The sequence below is a fragment of the Rhipicephalus microplus genome, chromosome 1 (genome assembly GCF_043290135.1).
Source record: "Rhipicephalus microplus isolate Deutch F79 chromosome 1, USDA_Rmic, whole genome shotgun sequence".
Lineage (NCBI taxonomy): Eukaryota > Metazoa > Arthropoda > Arachnida > Ixodida > Ixodidae > Rhipicephalus > Rhipicephalus microplus.
This window is the reverse complement of record NC_134700.1, coordinates 238,757,372-238,774,909: the sequence shown is the minus strand read 5'-3', so window position 1 is coordinate 238,774,909 and position 17,538 is coordinate 238,757,372. Positions and strand designations below refer to the sequence as shown.

At 44.2% G+C, this 17,538-nt stretch overlaps 1 protein-coding gene across 5 annotated transcripts in view; it reads right to left on the bottom strand.

Annotated features, from left to right (window-relative positions):
* LOC119166108 (synaptogenesis protein syg-2) overlaps window positions 1–17,538 on the bottom strand; it is a 149,367-nt gene that overhangs the window by 104,382 nt on the left and 27,447 nt on the right. The window contains exon 1 of one of the 5 annotated variants that reach the window (XM_075891684.1): window positions 7,994–8,271. The exons of the other annotated variants lie outside the window; for them this stretch is intronic. Coding sequence (XP_075747799.1) covers window positions 7,994–8,075 — 82 coding nt within the window. The 5' untranslated portion in view covers window positions 8,076–8,271. Of the gene's footprint in view, window positions 1–7,993; window positions 8,272–17,538 lie in introns of those variants that run through there. 5 annotated transcript variants of the gene reach the window in all.

Genomic DNA, 17,538 nt, shown 5'->3' with positions numbered 1-17,538 from the left:
TGGTTGCGGGCAAAAGGCCTACCATCACGAGAGTGAGAATTCGTTCTATTCTGCTTTCACCGTAAGCCTGGCCTTAGCATTGGGGTTAAATTATAAAAATAGTACGTACACCTGTTACATCGAAATTCAGCCCACCTGTCTTTCTTCTCCCCTTTCTCCTTTCCCAACACCTGTATTGTGTTATTCATGAAAATTATAACTGCGAAAAATAAAAATGAGACTTAGAAACGAGGTAGACAGGACAATCTCAGACTAACAACTGGTTTATTGAAGAAGTAAACCACCCTTTTTCAAACAAACTAAACGCATGCGCGAAGACAGACAAGAGTACGGGACAAGTATGCACCCTGTATGACGGGAGCGGTATATGAGTTCCCCCTGACCTGTTGAATGGTTTGTGTGGGGCAGACCAGAAGGTGTATTAACATGCGTTTGATGAAGCATGCTAATTCTATAGAGACGGGAGTGGGAGGCATCTACCAGTTCATTGTGGCGCATGCGTTCTGGGATGTAAGCCCCTCTTCAGCAGTACTAAGGTGTTAGGGCAAGCCAAGAACCAAAGAGCAAGAGAGATCTTGGAGGCATCTTGGATAGCTAGACGCGGGCCTGATAAGTGCGCTTGCGACTCATCTGTGTATGTTTACAGCAAGGAAAGCGATTTTATTTTAGGGGCGAAGCTCCTTAAGGCGTGGGTCTTTACATCTTCCGATGTATGTAGTAGTAGTAGTAGTAGTAGTAGTAGTAGGTAGCCACCGGTGGCACATACCCGCTCTAGAAGGGGTATGTGATGCGATATGGGAGTGGCGGTACTTGGAGTATTCACTAGATAGACGCACGGACGGACAGACTAGCAGACAGACGGAAGGACGTGCGGATGTACGGACGCATGGACGGACAGACGGATGCTTGGATGGACGCACGGATGGTTGCGTGGACGGACGGAAGCAAAAACGAGCGAACGGACGGACGGAAGCATGGATAAGCTGACGGATGCTTCGCCCCACTCATCATCATACACACCGCGGATATGCTGTGATTTTTTAGTTGATAGAAGTCTTGCGACTTGTCCCGTAGTCTTGTTTGTCTTTGCACACGCGTGTAGTTTGTTTCAGAAGGGGTGGTTTACTGCCACTCTGCATCAAGCAACAGCAACGCGTGTAGAGGGTCGGAATCTTATAGGGTCCGTAGGGGGTCGGAATCAGAAAGACCACAATAAAAGGATCACTGAATGCCTGCTTTGTCTACTCGGAGGCCACAAGAAACGGCGACGAAGACGCTAAGCAAGAACCGTTCGTTACAACAAATAGCGTTCCTTAAAGGAGCAAGATAAAGCATCTCCGTTCCCACAAAAAGAAAATAGGTGGGGAGAGAGAGAGAGAAAAGGAGAGTAGCACATTCTCCCAACTCGCACCGATTGTTACCGCTCGCGTTTCCTTCGGCTGCCGCGCGGCCTGGCCGCTCACTTAATCAGCTGGCTCGTCGCCACGGAGATCAGAACCGACGCGCGCTTGTTAGAGCCAGCAGCCCCATTATACGTCTTCTGATTCCTTGCCCAGTGTCAGTGCTCGTTTGTGGCTGAGGCCGGCGTTGTCCTGCCGTCCGCCGATTCCCTCCGTCCTATTCCTGTTCCTTCGCTCGCGGATCGGAATGTTCTCCCTAAAAGGGAAGGCACGCGAGACAAAAAAAAAAAAAAAGAGAGAGGCCCACGCACATTCGTGGAGGGCTAACACGGTGTTCCCCGGAAACAGGCTCCTCGTAATCTCGGCCCGGTATCCGGCAATACGTTTCGCTCGCCGGCCTAACTCCGCCTCCTGCGCGCCCTTTGAAGCTCCACCCTGCTCTAGCTGTTTCTCATAGTTCCCAAGTTTTCCCGCGGCTATCTTGCTTCTTGCGGTCTTTCATCTGCCCACTTACAGGTACCGGTGCGCGCTTTTTTTTTTTTTCACTCCACGTGCGTGATCTCGCCGTGCCCTTTTTGAGCCAAGCCTGGAACTCGTTATTTCGCACATGACCACCTAACGCACATATGCGGCGCAGCGTGCAGCGTATGGGAAATGCGGGACGCATACTCCATCTGCTGCGAGGACGTGCGGGAACGTGAGCGGGCGAGGAGGTTTCATGCGCTGATGCGTGATATTGGGAATATACGGACGTCGACTCCTATACAAGCATCAAAATCCGTTGCTGCTCTTTTGTACGGCTTTCGGGTGGATAATCATTGACTTTTCCTCCCGAGCCTCGCGTAGTGAGGGAGTGCAGCTTTGCTCAAAGCAAAATTTTGCCGTACGGAAACCTAATATCGACGAGATTGAACAACAAGCCATGAATTCGCAATCGTACACACGGTATTCGTGATTTTGCAATCTCGTTTTTTTTTTTGCGTTAGTAGCTGAGAGCCCGCCTAATTTGATATGCGTGGTTAAGCAAATGAATGCACGTTCCTCTTCCGATTCCTCTTGGCAGTTATTTGCATTATGCAGTCTTATGACGGGTTTCGTCGGACTGGCAGACACGAAAACGTGTTCCAACTCTTGTGATAACAAGATTGCTAAGTTCGCAGTGTCTCGTGTAGAATAAAAGTAACACGATGGGAGCCTCTAGATAGCAAACAGTATATCCCCCTCCAGCACCCACCTTCAGGCTTACCGGAATATACATCGACCCGCGACACCCATGCAAAACAGTGAAGATCTATCTATCTATCTATCTATCTATCTATCTATCTATCTATCTATCTATCTATCTATCTATCTATCTATCTATCCATCTATCTATCTATCTATCTATCTATCTGTCTATCTATCTATCTATTCCCCTACTACCCACCTTTATTATTTTTACTGAATCAACGACCTAGCACAGCCCCGTCGAGCTACGAAGACATACTCTGACACCTTCAGTTGCGGCGATACACCACCAGCCCTCCGATCATGGGAACAGCTTGTTTACGTGTTTACTGGGAAACCAATAAACTCGGCATCGCTACACTATACGTGGACTCCTAACAGAGCTTAATGGAGCAAATTTGGGGAACCAAAACCAAACGACACTCGCTCTGACGGGAAATTGAATTCCCCGAATTCTTTCGTCCTGCTTAACGGCTACGCATATTGGCCGCGGCAGGTCAATAGCTTCCATCAACATGCCCGAGACGCACGCAGGAGAGAGCCAGCTGCACTTAGCGGTTGGTATATATAGCGCGTAGTCAAAAGAAAAACAGAAAGTACTGCTCAAGTTCCACGGCCAGACTGCGTCGGCCACTTTGCACAGCTTAATGGTCCTCCGGTGATATATGGTCGCTTACGAGACGCCGACAGCATTGCTGCACGCGTACCAACGTTGAATCGATAGAGAGGGAGAGCCATAAAAGAAACGTTCAGTTACATGAAACATCAATGAATAAGCAAAACCAAAGCGTAGGTGCGCATTTTGTATTTGAGTACGTTATCCGCCAATGAAGAGAGCGCAGTTTCGTATCGTTGAAACAACCGAGCCTTTTACTTACCTTATCAATCTTACGCAACTGTCCATCGAGCAGATCAGCGAAGGTATTCTAAAGAACTAATTAATCCTGCGCAATAACAAGAAGGAGGGAGCTATACGCTTTGTTTTTGTTTAACGAAGCTGTGAGAATAGCAGTCCCATCTCGTGTAGCGAGGTGCAATGTTTATGGAAGGTAATTGAATAGAAGCGAACTGTTCTTCGCGATTAAAGCTTCAGAATCCGCGTGAGTGGTTCATGGTTCGTGTTGTGTGGGTTGGCATCAAGCAACGTGAATCTTGGTCGGTTAGTGCAACTTATGGCCTTAAGCTGGTTCAAAAGCCCTTGCGCATTGAGAATCGTTCTTTTCCTTTTTTTACGAGATTCCAAGAAGTGGTAACTCAAGTTTTACGACTGTGAGTATGAAGTGAAAATAGGATTCTGGTGCTGGGACAGTTTAATACTCTCCCATAGTTGAGTACATCCTACCCTGAATCGTCGAACTTTTTTTTTTGAAGAAAACATAATAACTCATAGTTTTTTACAACCATGTACTTGCTGGCTAGTCCATACTTAATGTTCCGGTGCACTTAAACAAAAATCTGAGAAACAACAAGAAACAGATAAAAAGGTCGTCAACTTCAACAAAAGCTTTCAATTTCGTTGACGTTGTGATTTTTCTCTTGGGTTAAAAGTTGTGGAAAGTGTTTGCTTCGCTGGTTCAGCCCCACTGCCCATTATATAAGAAACAGGAGGCAACCCTTATTCTGCGATGATAGGTTCAATCTTTAAAAACTGAAATATTAGCAGCGGTATCAGGAAGAAAACAAAATAAACGCTAACGAGCCTGTGCAGCACCGTCTAAAACTCAGAATGCACTAATAGGCTGCGGGCTTGCACACCCAGTCGGGGCTGCATTTAGTCGCAATCATAAACGTAAACTCTGGGATCAGCGCTCCACTTCATTTTCTTAGTACTTTACTTCACGCCACGCGTTAAACTCCCCCGAGGCTGCAGAAGCAAACAAAATGCTATAGGAAATCAGTAGCCTAATAGTATGTGACGATGGTAGCTTGAGAGTTTAGTTGAAGTTACTTTTTTTACTTTATTTCTGAGGCCTGTTTTTTTTTAGAGTACTTCTTGTTTCAACCTCCTTTTCACCACTTATCCGACTTCATACGATAACTTTTTAGTCTAGAAAATACTAATAAATTTCGACTTTGTAAAATATTTCTATAAAATAAACACGTGTGGTATTCGCGACGCGGAGTAAATTATTTTACTTTGACCCTGTCGGGAGCTTGCGTTGCCTGTTATGCATGAAGTACCGAACACACGAAGTATTATGCTTATTTTTTTTTTCCTTTTTCGTTGGTATACTTGCAAGTCCAAAAAAATATCGCTCGTTAAACCACAAGCTACCTTGTTTGTCGTTAAACAGCCTATTTTTAAACTTTAAGTGCGTAGAGTAGTTTCTTGGGCTGCAAACGACTAAGGGTTATCGTACACACAAAGTTTTCCTGTGGAGCAGTCTGCAATCAGGTTTGTTTTAGGCGTCTGCACAGACAACTCTTTGTAAAAGCCATTCGAAGTTGCGTGCAAAAAAGTGACGCTTCTCGATTTTTTTCTGAGCTTCTTAGCTACTTTGTTGTTTTTTTTCACTAATACATAACAACAGACAGTACATGATTATAGACGCCAACGGATAATCGAAGCGTCACTTTTTGTTTCAACCTAACTTTTTTGTTACTACGCCTATTCCAATCGATCACCGGTGATCGGTGCATCGGTTCGTCTAATTCGGCATGCCAAATTTGTTTCTTGTGCACCCAACACATTTAATAGTTACCCCAGTCACTCTACATTCAAAATAAATCTGAATTTGTCACATTTAACAACATAGTGATTTTTTATAGGCGTTTGCGTGAGCCAATGTGCGTTTGTTGTTGGAAGCAGTCTCTAAGCTGGCGAACTTGACAAAAGTGCGTGCCCTCGTGCTTATGCAAAGTAACATCAAAGTTTTGTAATCAAAATAATTTTTGCAAGTCAAATATACAATTGAAGTGTCAGCTTCGCCATTGGGGTTGAGTAGTAATCATTGCCAGAGATTTACGCCAGCTATTCATCAGGGAGCGGTTGCTGAAAGTGAGGGAAAATTTATTATACAAAAAAAAATACTTCCGAAGGTCCGCCACGTGCTCAAAGTGCCGCGTGCTCTCAGCTTGTGTTCTGCTGTTTTAGTTTCTCTTGTATTGTTATATATCAAACACAGGGTCGCATCTAGTGTCACTAGTCGCTCCTATGGCGTAGTTTTAACGCGTGCATGGGCACGCACCAGCACTGCCAAACACGCGCACCACTCTAAATCTTTTAGCAACCACACCTTAATTTAGTGACGACGAGAATAGAGCTCGAGGATGACTGCACCTCAGCTTCAAGTTTTGTGGCGACGATGTCTTGCGTGAGCGTCAGACATCCGCAGCCGTTCATGGGTTTGATGTGTTTACGGCATCAAATTGTCTTCTCCGCCGCAAGTGCGTCGCTACTGACCTTTGTGCACACTCTTATGGCTACTCTGGTGACGTGCAAAGTCCACAATTCACTGGGGCGCGGTGTGCTGGCACCGGCTGCAGAGCTTCTTCTAACGACAAGAAGGCCTCCGGAGCACATCTTAGCCCTGGCTACGGAGCAGAGCGAAACGTTGTAGAACTTCCCACGACATCGTTTGTTATTACGACGCGCAAAATGCTTAGAAGTGCGCTTGGACGGGTGTATAGGAACGCCAACCAATGCGGAGCGAGGTGTGGCTCATGGAAAGAAGTGACGCTCGACGAAATAGCGAAGTTTATTGAGACATCTGATTTATAGAAGTATCAATCACATCACGGGTATTCATCTATATCGGAACACCTGGAGGTTCCTGCCGAAAAAAAAAACAAATTTACTGAGAAAAGCGTACCATGCAATTCACTTGCGTCTTACGAAACACTAAGCAATGCTTTACAGTATGGAACGAGCAGCGAAACATCACCTAGGTTCTTGTTTTCTTTGTCTATGTGAATAGAACCGTTCTCTACAACATTTATTATTTTTATACTGCTTCTGAGTTAATTGTCTTGAAAATGTATATGCTGAATTTTGTTTGTTTTGAACTTTTTTGCATATATTGTGTTTTTACTGATTTATTTATCACCTGGAAACTAAACGTTACACGCTTTTTACATTTTCATTCGTTTTCAAATGCTTTTGTTGCTATATAACATATAGTTTGAAAAGAGCATTTAATTGTGCAAATTTCGGTACGCTGCATTGCGTGCTGGAGTACTTTTCGAATTGACTAAGACAAGCTTCACGAGACATATGAAAAATAACCATTTTCAGACGGTAACAAAAGAGTTGAGGAATATTGTGCGTGATAGTTGATTCTTGTTATTTTGCACTTGAAAAGAGGTCAAGAGCGTGCCTTACCAATAATCGACTTATGCCTTGCACCATCTCATAATTGGAGCTTCATTTTTATTATCACAATGCTACAGAGCGCACCACATGACAGCGATGTTCTGAGTAAGGTACGTGTACTACGTTTCACGATCCCGATATCAGATAAAGCGCAACTATTTCACGCTTACGTGAATGGAGTGGCTAATTGCCGTAACGCGAACAATAGGTCAGTCGGCTGACCCAAAAATTCACATGTGCTTGTGAATGGATTGCGTCATAATGTCACTACACGAGCACGTTACGGGCATCAGAAATGTTTCGAACATAAACAGATTATAACTATTTTAGTCACGGTATGCACAAACATACACACCGACTTCAATGGTATAACATGTCACGCACCAAGTGCAAGGTATATGTAAACGGTAGCGTAAGTTCCATAGAAGCCCATGGGTCCTGTGAGTGGCGGCTCTTAGCCGCCATCGTCATCTACGCATGAAAGAAACGACTAAAACAAAGAATAAATAAATAACATATGACGTCACAACCGCTAGCGGTTGCGACGTCGCGCATGAGTCTTACATGGCGCGAAATTGAAAATTTTACTAAATGCTGGCTTTTTGATGACCGTTATGAATATGCAATTTTATTGCATCTTATTGCTCGCTGATTGCGTGCACGAAAAAAAAAGGGAATACGAACATGAAAGATTGCGAAAACATTCTTATTAGCCAAACAGTGTACTTACACCGAAAACATTTCAGATGTAATTGGGATTGGGACAACTGTTGATCGATATGTAGGGTTTAACGTTGCAAAACTATCATATATTTATCAAAAGAGTGGAGGACTCCGGAAATGTCCACCACCTGGGGTTCTTTAACGAGCACCCAAATCTGAGCACAAGGGCATATAGCATTTTCACCTCCGTCGAAAATGCAGCCACCACAGCTGGGCTTCGATCCCGCGACCTGCGGGTCAGCAGCCGAGTACCTTAGCCATTACACCGCCGCGGCTGGGCAATTGGGACAACTGTTCACGAGCACAATAGCATAACAGTTCGAAAACTCACATTGCTTGCCCCATCGTGGAAAATCACTGCAGAGAGACAGCAGTCTTAAGGATATCACTTTGGAAATTATGAAGTACCGCATCTACACGATTAGCGTGTAGCAGTCACCGTCATCAAAGGTACGCTGGTCATGTGCCAGCCAAGGCTGTCGGCAGTCGCAGTAGCTGCTATCTACACATTCTGTGAGATATAATTCAGCTCTCAAATGTCACGCCTGTAAGCCGCACATCAGAAAATATATACACTGCAGAATTCGCACAAAACTACTACGCAAAAGTGAGCGATACCTCGTTGACGCGGCAGTGTGCCGAACTAAACGCAAGCCCTGACAGCAGATTGCCTGAATACGCCCCCCCCCCCCTTTCCCTCTATGGCACTCGTCCGAAAAATGAGGCCATCAAACAGATAGCCAAGCGTCAGATAAATCACAAAGTAAAATAGTCAACTTTGACATACAGAAAATTACGACTATTTGAAAGAAATATATTATGGTGAGTTTTTGGTTTTGGTTATTTTTCCCCTCCTCACATAGTCACGCTTCAAATGTCGGCAGGCGTTGATGCTTGTGGCAATAGGCTTTCGACATTTTTCGCCCCAAGTTTCGCGACATATGTAATTAGACCATTTCACGTTTTTCATCAAATGACTTCAAACTAAGTGCACACATTCGTGCAGGCCTTCTCAGTGGACAACTGGCGATCATTCAACTTCAGTACGACGCGTATTGCCGCCGAGGATCACTTGGCTGAATACACTACCATGTTCGACGATTGATCGACGTGACGCGTTCCAGGAACAACATGAAGAGTACTTTTTTTTGATCAAAACAAATATAACAAAAAAACTGTGCACGCATTTTGGGCCTCATAGTGAATTCTTTTCGTTCAAGTACCCAAGCTGGCTGGAGGCAGAATAACTCGATAATTGGTTCCACACTAGTTAACTTTAATTACTAAAACTCACAAAACAACGCTATCGTTCGTCTTTTTTCTAGGAATGTAAAACTGACTGCCTTAAAATTATGCCACGCGAATTTGACACGTCTCGGACAGCGCATAGTAATTCGTGGCTGAAGGAGATCCTTGGTAAGGAAAGATGACTCCAATGTAAATGAATGTAAACAGATTATATCTTGATGCACCTACAAAAAACTCAAGGGTTATGTTTTTTAGGTGAAATTGATCGGACTCTTTCAGGTGCTTACAGCAATGTCAATCCATTGTCATAAATCATGGCTATCACGCCACGTAAGCTTGCGGATTCAGGAAATCGAACACCCGATGACCCGCGCCAACAGAACACAATTCAAAAACCGGAAAGACCATGCACACACACTGTTTTTTTTTCCCTTTAGAGGCGAAGCTCCTCATGGCGAGACCTGGCCGGTTGTCGAGCGGCGTCAATCGTCGATCGTCCATTGCCGATTGTCAACCATCCTCTGTACCCAGTAGCGCCTTCCTGCTCATACAAGTACACGGCGCTGTCCCATATAGATGCATGCAAACTACAGTTGTTCCTTCTCTTCTTCGTGAGACGAGCGAGGACAGCGGCCCGTGCCAATCGAATCCCGGACTAAGCAGCCCACTCACCGACACTCTTTCCTCGGTCGCAAATAAATGTTTTATTCTCTTTCTCTCTATCTCTCTCTCTATCTCTCTCTCAAACTGCAGTTGGGTGACGATATACTAAATGGCGCTGTACGCATTTCATTTATCCTACCGTTTCCGAGAGGGTGCTGTCCAATATACATGCGTACAATACGGCGTTGAGTGAAGGTACGCTCCATGGCGTTGGCGGTGCAGCTGCTTCCCAATTGGCTGCTGTGCCGGCTGCGCGGGGCGGCGCGCAGCCCACACCGCAGTGTGCTTCCGATCATGCTGCTTGGCGGACCATTGACGACAAGGAGCACCGGGTGCGGAAGGCCGCTGCGGCTCGTGCTCGTCGGCTGGATCCCATGGTGCAGATGGACGGATGGACGCACGGACGGACGGAAGCGCAGACAGATGGACGCACGGACGGGTTGATGGACTGACGGACGGAAGCACGAATGGATGAACACACGGATAGACGAATGCACAAACGCTTCACCTCACTGATCATCATTCGCTGTGATATCTGTTTTTTTTTCTTCTGTCATACTTTAATACATTTACGCTGGATATTCTAGCTCACCCAATTTGTTACCTTATAATGCGATATGTCAGTTTTATTGTCTGGCTTTTTTGTATATTTTAATGCATTCATTTTGTACCTGAGCAGAAACAATTATGTGACTTAAGATGAAAACAAAGCATCATGTTACCTTACTTCACTATAATAATAGTTATTGATGACATTTACACGAAACTGATTTTCCGTCAGTGCTTTAGATTACAACATTCCGTCTTCTACTTCTAAATGTGCCACCATAGAGCATCGCCAGATGGCGGTGTTCCGTGGCGCCACCATGCGTCAAGAAGCGCATATGGTCGAAACGCCGCCCTTGATATCTGTCACCCATTAGGCGACAGCATGTCACCCGCTGTTCGACTTCACACAGCGGGCATCGGAAACTCCGAAGAGACTGATCACAGACATCTGTGTAAGAAGAGAGCACCTGAAAAAATTCCAACGTTTAAGCTCTCTCTGCCGCACACAGCTACAATATTTGACTGAGACATGTTCATAGCAGTGTATGCTACCTGCAGGACGTGCTTTCTCACCGAGCCTATGGGGTGGCTCATGACCGCTTCAAATCTCAAGGAATTATTGGTGTCTCGAATATGCATCCAATACAAAGCTCTCTAGGCCTGTAGGTGCTAAGCAAAGAAAAGTGACCAGCAGATGTGGAATACAGGAACACGCAAATAGTGCGGCTTCTTTGCTGGTCAAGGAGAGTGGCGTTTGATAATGAGCCGAGTTGATGCACCGCATGTACAAGCAGTAATGTATAATAGAGCGCCAGAAGATGACCACGCGTAAAGAAATAACGAGCGGTTTATTTTTTCTTTAATGACATTCCGCTGGTGGACGAAGATTCAATTTTGACAAATCCAGAGCGGGACAGGCACTAACGATGAAAGAGAATGGAAGAGCGACTTTACCCATGCCTACATTATTCTCTGTGGGTCTGTTGCTTATTGCTGTAATTCTATTATTTTTTATAAAGATGCTCTCCTCTAACTCCTTAGTTCTTTTCTGTTTGCTTTTCCTCAAATTTTTAAGTTAAATTTACGTTACTTTGATCGGTCTCGTCAGAGTCCGCAGCGAAAATTATATAAGCTTTGGTCTACTTTTGAATCAGCGCTGAAGACGTTATCGTTAAATAAACGGCTGGGAAACTATAAGAAAAAATATGCACTTTTTATTTATTTTCTGACGCAGTTTGTAAAGAAAGAAAGAAAGCTAAAAATGTTGACGTTAAGGTGAGAATGGAGGAAATCAATCATGCTTCATAATGCCGATTTTCCTCCCTTTCTTCGCAGGCTGAGGTTAAACAAAGCATCATCAAATATTGTTCCAAATGTTGCGTGGGGGCGTCTGCATTATCTCTGTTAAACAAATTCGGTTTTTATATGATGGTAACTTCATAACTCTAACTGTTGCGCGAGAAGACGCTAAAATTTTGATAAGTTGTTTTAGTTAACGCCTCCTTCATTCTTATTGAAACACGTGACACTTGGTGTTTCTATGATCAGTTCGTGATATCATTTGTTTGTGCGCACGAGAGGCTGCTAAGACAAGCCCTTAGAGGGCTCGAAGCTGTGATGATTTTCTGTTAGCTCTCAATAGTGTGCAACCAATTAGGAGAACCTACCCCTACATACGAGTATCAGCGCACGCTTCTTCAGATGCCCGATGTTCCCGTGCTTCACTGCTAATAAAAATGCTCTACAAGTTGTCAGCTACAGCAATGCTCATCGCTTTCACAGACGCATTGTCGAATTACGACATTTTCAGCGGAAGTGTCGGCCTCGTATCACGGTCTCGGCTCGTTGACGACATGTAGGACAACAGCGTTGTTCTTGCTCAGTTCATGGAGACTGCCGCAAAATACGCACGTGCTGAGCAAGTAAACCACGACCGATCAATTCAGTAAGGGGGAGAAGGTCGCTGTGTCGAACGCCACACTGCAGCACCTGCACGCTGTAATAATAGTCGATTGCCGCGCTCTAGCGCGCTAGTGATAGCCGAAGCTGAACGAGAAACGTATTTCACGTCTACGTCCTCGATCCGTAACAGCGACCAGTTCTGCGGAAGTCTTCCATTCACATGCGTGGCAGGGCTGTGTTGTAGTCCGCAGGTAACTAGGCTTGATGCTGACTGTGGCGGCTGCCTTTCAAGCAGACGAAATGCGACAGATCGATGTACTCAGTTTTACGGGCATATAAAAAAAAAAAACCTAAATCGTCAAAATTTCCGGAGAACTCCTTTGGAACCCCCCACACAGTCACGTAGGGATTTAGAACCATGAAACCACACATAGGAATTACCACTTGACCACGTGGTGTGTACCGACGACTTGAATTCATATTATGCAGAACAAAATACAGAAACTAAAAAAGCAATTTTTTTTCTGCATTGGGAATTCATTGATATACCCTCTTCTTTTGCTAAAAAGAGATAAAAAGTGCGAAACATGCATGAACGCATTATTCTCAGCTCAATTTGAGTGCCGAGCGGGTTATTTTAAAAAAGCACGACACCCCATACAGACACCGTAACCATCCTTGTATTGTCCGGGTCAATGATCCCCCCATCCAGCTTATAGAATAGGCAAAATTGATAAACCTACCGAGTTGAGTCTCAGGACTTTGCACACCAGATAAAACATAAGCCACATTAGACGGACTCAAAATTGATTATGACTCGCAAACATGCACGCAAAGCCCAAGCACGCAACACATGAGCATATTCTGGCAATCTTTTACCATTTCAATGATATCGCTGCTGCCTGTAATATATCTGTTACCTTGCGGGCCGTTTCTGTAATATCAATAACGTCGTGATGCAAGTATACGTACGCGGTCTATGTTGTCAGAAACTTAGAGATAGATAGATAGATAGATAGATAGATAGATAGATAGATAGATAGATAGATAGATAGATAGATAGATAGATAGATAGATAGATAGATAGATAGATAGATAGATAGATAGATAGATAGATAGATAGATAGATAGATAGATAGATAGATAGATAGATAGATAGATAGATAGATAGATAGATAGATAGATAGATAGATAGATAGATAGATAGATAGATAGATAGATAGATAGATAGATAGATAGATAGATAGATAGATAGATAGATAGATAGATAGATAGATAGATAGATAGATAGATAGATAGATAGATAGATAGATAGATAGATAGATAGATAGATAGATAGATAGATAGATAGATAGATAGATAGATAGATAGATAGATAGATAGATAGATAGATAGATAGATAGATAGATAGATAGATAGATAGATAGATAGATAGATAGATAGATAGATAGATAGATAGATAGATAGATAGATAGATAGATAGATAGATAGATAGATAGATAGATAGATAGATAGATAGATAGATAGATAGATAGATAGATAGATAGATAGATAGATAGATAGATAGATAGATAGATAGATAGATAGATAGATAGATAGATAGATAGATAGATAGATAGCAAAAGTTGCAACTTGGGTCACTGGGTATATATGCCCCGCTAGTTGTGTATCCAAAGAAGACAGAAGTTTGTGTGATAACGGAAGTTTGAAGAGATTAAAAATCATCGAACAGGGTGATGTTACTACCGTTTCGACACAGCGGGCCTGTCTTCGTCATGGTAGCAACTGTCGAGGTCTTGACAAACATAGGTTCACTTGTGGACACATTGGCTGTAAGAACATTTCCTGTTCAATAATTTTTCTTCGACACACAAGAGATGAAAATTATTACCTATCCCCTTCCGGGACGCACTGAATGGGCGTCATCTGCATTCGATGTTTTCTTCACGCATTACACGCATACTATGAGAGAACTTGGCGCAGTGCTGGGATGACTGAGACAGGAAGCTTGCAGAAAGAAAGTAAACGAAAATATCTGACGGCAGGTACAGATCGAGCTAGCTTGGCAGCTAACTGAAGGCGTAATGCGTAGTGCTGCTATGCTTGAGTGCGCGGGTTTGGCTGCCGGTCAAAGCGGCTGCAGTTCGACGAATGTGAAACGGAAAAAACACCCATGCGCTTAGATTTATAAGTGTACGTTAAGAACACCGGGTGGTCTTAATTATTCCGGAGACTACCACAACGAGGAGCCTCGGCAAGCCACATCAAAATCATTTTTACGCGAACTCAAAAACATGCCTAGAATCTTCTTGGCGTCCTATGGGTGTGATGTGACTAAACCTCGTGTTGGACAGTATTGTCTTTGTTGTCTCGTGTGAATCTTGCCCAACCGCGGTGGTCTAGTGGCTAAGGTACTCTGCTGCTGACCCGCAGGTCGCGGGATCAAATCCCGGCTGCGACGGCTGCATTTCCGATGGAGGCGGAAATGCTGTAGGCCCGTGTGCTCAGATTTGGGTACGCGTTAAAGAATCCCAGGTGGTCAAAATTTCCGGAGTCCTCCACTACGGCGTCTCTCATAATCATATGGTGGTTTTGCGACGTTAAGCCCCACATATCAATCAATCAAATCGTGCGAATCCTAATACAGTATAGATGACGTACATCTTGATCCACGTAAGTCCACGCACGTTGATGGATACGAGTTCATGAGCATTTCTTGTACGTGGCAGCGACACATCAATCAAGTATAGCTGGTTTTTCATTGAAATTCTCATTAGCTATAAGAACATATATATAACCAAGCCGCACATGTGTTCAATCTGGTCTATATGTCAAGTCCCAAGCAGTACAAGTATTTCTGACGGAGGTAGTCACATTTTAGCTTGAGTGTTAGAACTGCCTCATATACGTTAATGAACTAGAGTCTACAAGAAAACAAAAACACATAACTGATCCACCTATCATAGGAATCGGTTTAACACGAAAGTGAAAGATGTCTTCACGGAGTACACAGACGTAGTTAGGTGTTTATAATGCATTGTTTCACGACAAAGCCGAAGTATTGAATCACATAGCAACAAACTATGTCACGCGAAGAACGGCGAGCGCCTGGAAACATACGGGACGTTCTTCAAGTAGAAAGCAAGTACTAAAAGAACATTCACAAGACCTTCGCGGACTAACAAGAGCCACATGCGACCCGAAGTTTTTTTTTTCTTACTTCGCAATAACGAATGTCATGAACAATTAACAACTGTCACTAAGCGTAACTAACAACTGCCATAAGCGTTACTTGTGTGTGACTAGCGCGTTCCTTTCACAAGCGCGGCTGCTGAATCAAGCGAAGTGACCCTACGCATTTGCAGTGAAAGCCTTAGACGTACAAACCACTCTTATTACAAAACTAGCGTGGGCGTACGAGCAACCACGCCTTGTTCAAATGCGCGTTCATCGAAAGGCGCGGGACGATGACCTTTATAGCGCCCCCTCCGGACCCTTCACAGCAGTGATAACAAGAAAACTCTAAAGTATCTGTACCACAGTTTACTGCTGCTGCTACTCAGAGATCAGTAACTCTGAAGTTACTGATCTCTGAGTACCAGCAGCAGTAAACTGTGATACAAATAGCTCACTCCTGGTAAACCGAAGAACGTACACTTGCCTCTGAGTCCCTTAACGCTGCAGCAGCGAGGGGTCGTAGGTTCGACTGCAAGGGACGGATCTTTTTCTTCTGGTTTTTTTTCTTTACTACCTGTTAGTATACATTTTACAACGTCATTTCCGTGACCGAAATACATCAGTGGAGCCATGCTGGATCAAGGCATAAAACGATATCAGTTAAAGTAAATTAAGAAAAAACACCATGATCGTATACCCATCAAAATGTCCCACGTGTTTCTTTTTCGAACAAGCTTCTTGTTCAATAGCATACGAAACATTGTACAGTTCAACCGTTAGATATCGTGAAATCGGCTAGAGCGAGTACGCGTCTCTTTTAACGACCCTACAAGACGTGTGATGCGCACGCCAACATATCTACGCTGGAGCTGATCATACTGCATGGCCCTCACGCGTAAATTTAAAAAATAAATAAATTCGTGGAACGATGATTGGTTCATGTGTACGATCGGTTTTGAGTGAACAACGGCCATGAGTGTTTATACTTAAAGCATCCTTCGGAAGCGTCGTGTACGAACCGCGAGGACATATGGCCTTTGATCAGGGAGCAGTCCAACGACAAAATTTTCCATCGATCATTCACATGTGCACACTTGGAAAAACTTTGAAGACCTTGAGTCGGCATGTTTCGGATAAGTAGCAAAAAGGAGTAATCTAAACTTATCTGTCGTAGTAGTTGACGGGCTGCGAGGTTGTTTCTCCTACGTGTAGCAAAAAGCAAACAGCCCTTACGATCGAAAGAAATCCCGGCTAGACAGCATCACCTAGACAGCAGGTGATTTTTTTCGCTAACTCGGGTGAATCCCTGTAGAAATATAATGTCACTACAACACCAATTGTAATCAGTTCTTTCATTATCACATGCAATCTTAACATAAGCTACTGATTTAGTTGTCAAAGTAGCAGGAAGTTAAGACAATAATTCTTACATTTGATTCAGCCTAGAAAATGCAAAGTTAGTGTTAAATTCAGAAGCATTGTCAAAAGGCTGACAGCTTACCGCATAAGAATTCTGCCAGTAATGTTACAATAATGCTGGCAATGTACTTTTTTTTTCAGAGTTAGAGGCCACGAATCTTTGCTTTTCACCTTACGTGATAACGAGAATCATGACGAAGAGCAAAAATAAATATGATTTGTGAAGGTCCTTCTCGCATCATTGCATGCTTGCCTTCCACTAAACGTATTTTACCTGCAAAGTGTGAACGCACCAAGATGAATTCAGATAAGTAAGGCACCGAGGAAAGGCAGATATGTAAATAGGTTTCGCATACCTGTAACTGGTATATTATCCTACCAGAGGGGGAAATAAGAGGGAGATCAAAAGTAAGCAGAACAAAGAAAAACAGAAATAAGAGAGAAACAGAAACACACACACAACGTGCACAGCCCGTCGGTCTTAAGCATGCAAATGTTTGCCTGTGACGGCTTGATAGCGGCCCTGCACGGCAGTCCCGCAGAAGCAAAGCGTCGCCAACGCAAGCAAAGTCCAGCAACAACTTCGCCGGCAACGTCCGTCAATCATTGTCCCCTCAACCGCCGGTGCAAGCATCTTCCAGCGAGAACTCATTACCGTCGTCCCGTAGCGGCTATCCCGCTGACGCATCGTTCTTTCACGCTCCGGCGACGATGCGAGTCATCTGTTGCGCGCCAAAACAACGTGACGCCAGGTCGGTGGACGGCGTTGCTTCTGCACCATAGCGCTGACAGCGGCTCGCGAACTCGGCCCGCATCGATGAGCGCCTCCGACGTAACACTGTTGCCCGGCTCGGTGTCGATCGGGAAGTTCACCGTCGGGACACGGCTGCCCGCGGGACGCCAGGGATGCGCGCGCTC